Source organism: Hyalella azteca, unplaced genomic scaffold (genome assembly GCF_000764305.2).
Source record: "Hyalella azteca isolate HAZT.00-mixed unplaced genomic scaffold, Hazt_2.0.2 contig11259, whole genome shotgun sequence".
NCBI classification, from domain to species: Eukaryota; Metazoa; Arthropoda; class Malacostraca; order Amphipoda; family Hyalellidae; genus Hyalella; species Hyalella azteca.
The window spans coordinates 179830-188119 of NW_025941261.1; the positions used below are offsets into that span (position 1 = coordinate 179830).

The window sequence follows — 8290 nt, forward strand, 5'->3', positions numbered from 1 at the left end:
AATAATTTCATTGCTTGGAAATGTCAACTTTTCTCAGAGGACTGAAGCGTATCGGCTTCCAACCTAATGTCAACATTGGGAGGCTCTGTGGCGGCTGAAGGAGGAGCCATGGCTTTGGGGCGTAACCGTTCAAAATCAATGATTTTTCTTTTATGTTTTCAAACTAAGATCCCCGCATCGCATTAAAAGATGTGATGCTGCCATTGCCTAGCTTGACTGCAGGCCCATGCTCGGAACTAACAGCAGAAGCGGAGGCGTACATTTTTTACACGTATCACGGGTATTTATCAGAACTAAAATCTCCAAAGTAAATTAGAACGCTGTCCATCGGACTTGGGGTTAACACTAATAACCTGGCTATGCGTTTCAATGTACGAATTCAACCACTAAGCCTGCATTATTAGTGACTGAAACTGACTTTGCGAAGACTCGCCATTGAGGTGCACCTTAATAGTACAACAGCCCATTGATTTGGTACGAAAGATACGGCTAATGATACCAGTAGATAGATCCGAAAAGTCTGCACCATGTATTCGAATTGACAGCTATATTAGGTAAATACTTTTTTTCAAGTGACGTTTAAAATGACACCTAAGCCCATAAAGATCAAGCAAAATATGCGTACGGGCAAAAAGTCCCAGCTTGACAAGTTATACCGAGTACTATTGATAGAAAGTTCTTACGTTCAAGCATTTTCAGTCTCATATGCTATAGATTCTTATTCTTGCATATTGAGTGGACTTCCCTGTGCTGTTTGTACGGTATATTTCCCACTTTGATGGATGCACTAAGAAAATATGTATTACTACGATCTTTAAATTGATCATGTATTGAATTTCATTTGAAGATAATTTTGCTCGTTCATCTGAAACGCTGAAACTTATTTCAAGTTTGCCTCTCACTTGAATATAATTGAAAAATTCAGCTTCTACGTGAATTGATTGATTTAAACATAAACTTACACTCTGAGAATCTCGACGCTTCCTAAAATTTGGAACGGATCGTTGTTTATTTCATAAAAGAAATGTGACAAGAAACCGGTTGGAAGCACCAGGCTCATTTTTTGATTAATTGCAAAATAAATTTTCCGTTACCGCATACATTAAAATACGATTCGTGGCCAACCATTTAGCATTGGAGGAAAGTGTGAATAAAATTCATGAATAAAACAATAATATTATTAAAACAAACTTCATGTAGGTACATATTATCCAAAATATCCTTGTGTTCTTATGCCATTAAAAACCCTCACGTTCAACTTTCTTTCACTTAATTTCTTAGTTTTGAACACCTTATTTAGGTGTCTTTCTTGAATGTAAAAATAAATGCCAAGTTGGGACTAATATTCTAACTGCATAATATGAAACAAATAAAAAATTGCAATGAATAAGGGACAAGCATAAATAAAATTATTCACATATGCCATTATAAACTATTATAGTAGCACAAGTAATCTAGTTACATTATCTCACTCGTTGCGACAATTTTTCGTAATAAATAACCATTTTCACTAAAATTGATATTTATTGATATTAATTTTCAACTAATAATTTTAATGTTCTTCGTTCAAATAATTATTTCAATATCCTCCGTTCACCTAATAATTTTAATGTCCTCCGTTCAAATAATAATTTCAATGTCCTCTGCATGTTCAACAGCTGACGATTCAATAAACGTTGTAAAAATTACTAGAATTTAGGCGTAATTCATGCTATATTCATTTCCCCCTACTTTTTCCAATTGTAAGAAATTACAAACTGAAAACATGCATCAGCCATTATAGGTACCGCCAAGAACATTTCTTCTGTGGATAATTGTTAATTAAGCAAGCAAAATCAATCAGTAAAATCATTTTCATAAAAGTTTTATTTACAATATATATGCAACTTCTTGACAGGTTTGCCAAGCCATATATTTGTTTCAACCAACATCGTTATATTCTACAACCTAAAAAAGTAATCGATGACACAATTGTTGAGATTTATTTTTGTGCTACATTTGCGGGAATCTATAATGATTCATCTTCTTCAAAAAATATCTCATGAAAACAACCCAGTATCTTCAGTTTCATTACATGAAAGATGCTGGATGTCAGATACGGTTAAAAAAATACTAGTGCTCCTGTTTGACACAATATTCTCAAAGGATGACGTCGGCAGCTATAGACTCACACCGCACGGGTGCATGCTCCATCTCTAATGGAGTCTCGAGCGTTGGTAACAAAGAAATAATATTTTTGGTGACCGAAAATGGTCATCGGTTATCGTCATTACCGATACACGATTGTGATCGCTATCAGATAATGGCAACACCATCATTCATTGGTAGACTAGAAGAACAAGAATGACTCACCATTGATTTTCATAAACGTATCGAGTATAGGTAAATAAGATTCTGTACATTGTCTATAGTAGTCTAAAAACTTATAGCCTAAAAAAATTAGAAAAACTAATTTGCAGTTCTTCATAGTAAAAACACGTGAAAGTCTTATTTTATAAATTGTTCAGAACTGCATTTACTGAGACAACTTCATGTTATTTTACAGTAACACCAACTGGCGGATGTAATTAAAATATCACGATATGCAGGTCTCTTAATTAACTTGATTGTTTTTTTAATTCAAAATTTTAGTGTTACAGATTCTGCATTTGTAATGAAAAAATATATTCCTTGAATTCATGCTTACACTGCACATCTAGTCTCGTTATTGTAGTTCTTCAATAAATTTGAAATGTCGGAGCTCAAAACTGTTTCCCTTTCCATTTTCTTTCAAAATAAAATCTCGTGGAATTCTATCGATATTTCAAATAAATTCAGCAATATATTCAGTGTTGCTTAGCGATTTAAATGCATTGAATTTGAACACTCAAAGAAAGATACTATCCTCTGTTTCGTCTTCACGTTTCATGAAAAAAAATCCTATAGGCATAATTATTAAAAAGATAGAAGGCATCATTTATTATTAAATTGGTAACAAAAAGTCTTCCATTTAGGGATCTAGAATTCTACCCTGATTAAGCAACTATTTTAACTCAAATAATTCTAAGGACTTCAGATTTTTTCTTAATTAATTATTCATTACTTTTTACTGGCATTAGGCTCTTGTCAATATTCCATCATATCCTACTACAAAAGTCTGAGACTTGACAGATAGATCGTGGTCGTGCTGATAAATTATGTTTCACACTGCATGACGCTGAAGACAGTGAATATGAGATCGAAAATTCTTAATATTCTTTTCACAATAAAGTGACAGGGAATCAACCAAATTAAAAATATTGACAAAAATAATAACAGGGATGTAAGAATACACTGCATTATCTTAAAATAAACAAATCGCTAGAATGCGCTTCCCTTTCTTCGACAGCTACCATGCAGAAAAGGCAGCTATTACTTGCACTGTTGCACAGCTAATATATAGTATAGTTGGTCTCTTCGCCCATTTTAGTTCAGAGTATTTCCTTTTTCCACTCAACAAAATTGCTAAGTAAAACAGGATCCGCTTAAGACAAGGCTTTTTGCAGTTATTAAAGTTTCTGGGCTATTCTGAGGAGGTAATTTTCTACATGCTTTCAAAGATGGCATCAAAGCTGTGTTACCGCGTTTCAGTTCAAGCATGGCATTAACTCTTTATTGCCAGAGGTATGTGTTACAATACGTGTGTGCTGCATGAACTGTGTGTTGCATGAACTGTGTGTTGCAGGAACTGTGTGTTGCATGAACTGTGTGTTGCATGAACTGTGTGTTGCAGGAACAGTGTGTTGCAGGAACAGTGTGTTACATGAACTGTGTGTTGCAAGTTCTGCGATGTTAAGAATCGGCGACAGGCCTACGGCCTAATAAACGCTGAAACCGCTATTATTATTATTATTATTATTATTATTATTATTATTATTATTATAACCACTGGGGGATGTAACGTTGGACGTGTTTCGTCTATTTTCTCTCCTTTGGGCCAGCAGTCCATGTTTCTATACAGGGCCCGCTATATTTATGGCTACGCATGTTTTTTGTTATTTCTCAATGAAACAAATTTGTGCATTGTTTTTTTTTACTGGATGAGCTAGTAGCCAAGAATTACCTAAACAATTCTCAGACATATTTATTCAATATGACCACACTTATTTTTAATGACGGCCTCCAATGTACGCGGAAAAGCTTCACAGGAATCATGTGGTATTTCTTGAGGGATCAAGTCCCATTCTCGTGTCAATTTAGACTTCAAACTAAGCAAAGAATCATGAGGTGTTCTGCAGACCCTACTCTCTAAAATAGCCCACACAGAAAAGTCGAGAGGATACAAATAAGGGATTCTTGAGGGCCATTCATTTTTGCTAATGAAAGCTGGGATGTGATCCTGAATCCAGTTTAACATAACATAATATAGTGATCTCGGCGCTGAAGTGGCCTGTCGCCAATTCTTTTCCTTTTCGTGCCTTGTTCACAGAAGATCTAAAATCGTGTCATTTGACCGGATCTTTACATGACTGACGATAGTTTGAAGTAGCTACTAGACTTCCTCCGGGGTTCGATATGGCGCTAGGCATTTCAAATCTGAACATATATTTTTCCATAGCTTTATCTAGTCTGTTCCTGAACGCGTTCATACTTGGAGCGCCAACGATGTCATCGCGAAGGCTCTTCCACATGTCGGCGCTTCTCCGGGTTTTAGTCAGTACCCCCCGAGTTTCGTTTGTTCGTTCATGGTGGCAAGATGTGTGGTGCTTACGCTCAACAACCAAAGTTCACGGTGCTGTAGAGTGTAGTCAAATCTGAAACACAGTGCAAATTCTATATTACTAGGGATTACCGAATTAGTGTGAACTGTGAAGAACACTCAAAGGTGGAAAGTATGGCCGAATCATCGTCAGGCCCTGGCCTGACAGAAGACCTCTTCGCCGAAGCAGTGATGGACACCTCTGATTTTGCCGGCTTCCCTTCCGACTCACCAGTGATAGGAAGACCTGCCAAGACCAAGAAGCCCAGACTTCACGGTTATACCAAACCTGTTCCTTCGCCAACTTCTTCAGAACCTACCTCAAGCTCAAACAACTCCACCCAGTATGAAACACTGCCGGCCAGTCTCTCCTCTACCACCTTTCTTCTGTTACGACTTACGAGAAGATAAAAAGGCCCTACCATTCAACTTCTATGCCCAAATCTCCAAAAGCTGGCCAGCACTACAGTTCATCAAACCTGATAGCCTTAGCCGAAATTTGAAGGGCACCCTAATCACGGGGGAAGTACTGACCAATAAAGTAAAAGAGTTTACCAACTCAGATCACTGTTATGAACACAGCGGAATTAAATACAAAATTCGTATCCCTAAAGAGCCAGCCATGTTCCAAGGGGAAGTAATATTCGATTTCACAGATATAGAGGACAAATACCTTCTGAGCTACACCGCAGATGATCTCCTAGCCGAGCTTTCCCTCCCTGCTAACCAAAATGCAAATAAAATCCTCTCGGTTAAAAAGCTATTCCCAAGCCATGTAGTTGCAGATCCAAACAACAGCAGTTTTCAAGCGATGCGCATAGCAATAGAATGCTCCTCGGCAGTACCAGACAAGGTATTCTTCCATAATGTCTCACTTAAAGTACACTCCTACCTTGCCCCCCCCGCCCCGCTGCTACGGTTGCCAAAGATTTGGCCACGGTTCCATCTCCTGTCGAAGACTAGCAGTTTGCGCCCATTGCTCCTCCCCTGACCATGTCGTGCAGAACTGCAATGCCGACAACCCATGCTGCGCTTCATGTAAGGGCCCGCATCCAGCATCCTCTCCTCGTTGTCTTTTTTACCAAAAGGCCATGGCAATCTCCTCTCGTGTTGCTTCTAGAGTTCTCTNTTCTGCAGCCCCAACTAATCTATGTAAACTGAATGTAATACAAAATAATTGTCTGAGAATTGCTCTAGGTTGTAGAAGAACCACCCCGGTACCTTCAATGGAGGTTGAAGCTCACATTCCTCCTCTTTCAGTACACAGGAATGAATTATTATGTAAATATTACTTTCGCCTGATACAATTGCCCCGTTGCCCAATAGTAACTGAATTGTTTCACCAAAATGTTCCCCCATGCTTACCTAACAGAGCACTATGCCAACCAATAAGTTTTATCTCTCATGCCCGTGCCATCATGTCCACCTTGCAGATCCCTGTGCCGCATATGCTTGCATCTCCTCTGGTGTCCCCATTGCCTCCTTGGTTCAATGTAGACAAGTACTTTTTGGACCAATTTTGTTCGGCTACAGTGTCAGTTACCTCTTCTGATGCTGCTGTACAAATTTTCTCTGATATGACTAACTCAAAATTTCTTACACAGCGATCTACATTCTGTCTCTTATACACATCTAGATGTGTATAAGAGACAGTGGTAATCCCATCCTTGTCTCACATCAGAGGATGGCGCCTTGACCCCAGCCACACAATCGTTGCAGCTGAACTTTACGGCATCCTCCAAGCCTTGAAATACTTAGCCGCCAACCGCACACTGCCTGCAGTTATTTGCACGGATAGCCGTTCATCACTACAGCTTCTTCAGCAAGCATTCCCCAGCAGCTACACTCAGCTCGTGGCCACCATTCAAGCGCACCTTCATCTGTTGCCAACAGGAGCAGTTCACTTACAGTGGGTACCTAGTCACGCGGGTCTGCACGGGAACGAGGCAGCGGATAAAGCCGCCAAGCATGCAGCCACGTCTGCAGACCAAACAGCACAAGTCCCTTTTGACTTCTCCGAGCTGAAGTCAGTGGTACATCGTAACATCTGGAAATTTTGGCAAGCGAAGTGGACATCAATCCGAGGACAGTTTGCTCTGGGAATGATCAAGCCATCAGTTCACCCATGGGCTCATCACATGCTGCAGACTCGCAGATTCGAGACCCTCTTTGCCCGACTACGACTCGGCACTGCTCCACTAAACAAGTCTCTCTTCCAGATTCGCCAAGCCCCATCACCACTCTGCCCTTCGTGCCAAGTGCCAGAAACAGCACATCACTATCTCATAGTCTGCACAGAGTACGCTGAAGCCCGCTCCCAACTGCGACGTCAGATAAACTCCCAGGGGATACTTGTACTCAGTCTTGAAACCCTTCTGGGAGGAGATATCACCAGCAGCCCTACCTGGCCTCAGACCTGCAGAGCCGTTGAAAACTTCATCAGTTCAACCCACCGCTTTGACCCGTAATCGTTAACAAACAGCTGCTTCCGGAGTGAATCGTCCAAGGCGCAGCACTCCGATAATCCATCGAAGAACAGAACAGAACAGATAGTCAGTACCCCAATTTTGCAGCTGAGCGACGAGGGTTTCTCCTCAACTTCTCCCTCGTGCTTTTGACCAAGTGCTTGGTTCGGACACTTCGTTTCCTTCCTTGACCAGGTCAATTGCATGTTTCACCAGTTTCCTTGGATTTTTTACCACACAGTTTCACAAAGAATTTGGAGCTTTTTTGCAATGACTGAATTACTCTCGACCTTGTCATCATGTCATGAAGGGTTACAATTGCATTTCTATCTACTGTCATAAGTAATAGTAAATTTAGACACCGTAGACTTCTGCAATATAAAATAGATGTTATTAAGCTTCATTTTAAAAGAAAAGTCTTTTAGAAACCAATTAATTTTTAAATATCGCAAACATCCGTTGCCATAAATATGGCGAAGGCCGAAGGCAAACCTTGTACAGTGACTACAGTCAACAGTGTACTGTACACCGTACACGGACTGTGTGTTGCATGAACTGTGTGTTGTTGAATCGACTGTGGCCCGCATTCATCAGCATATACCCTCGTTTCCTGGGTAAGCAGGAATGAAATGCAGAAAAAACATTGAACATCTTTGTTTTATCCAGATGAGTAGGTAACATTGATGTTAAATGAGGACAAATGCTTTCATAGGTAATTTGGTTCAAATTGAACTCCTTAATCGCTTAATGTTTTCTATTATTAAGGGGACCGGCTACCCTCCGGAAAAACTTCTACAGTTATTATCCGATCATCATGAAACTTCGCATACATATGCAAAATGTAAATATAAGAACATTTTGCTCGTATGAATTTTTCGAAAAAATATATAGAAAACGTGAAATTCATAGAAAACGGCTAAAAAGGGGTACTTTAGAAAATCTATCTCCTCCTACAAATATCATCCTAAAACATCGAGACACGTATCATTCGGTTTGTAAAGACCATACCTAGAGATTTGATGATCACTTTTCTCATTTTCCCCTTAGTTTATTTTTTATACGCGTTTTTCCAATTTTTCTCATTTTTTTCTCATTTTTCCCCCCTCCC

General features: G+C 39.4%; 1 protein-coding gene across 1 annotated transcript; it reads left to right on the plus strand.

The window, feature by feature from the left end:
* The first annotated feature begins 4852 nt into the window (after positions 1–4852).
* On the plus strand, positions 4853–7185 carry LOC108680177. Its single transcript, XM_018168949.1, has 2 exons — positions 4853–5061; positions 6399–7185. The coding sequence occupies exons 1-2, from the start codon at positions 4853–4855 to the stop codon at positions 7183–7185; spliced, it is 996 nt and encodes a 331-aa protein (XP_018024438.1).
* The last annotated feature ends 1105 nt before the right edge of the window (positions 7186–8290 follow it).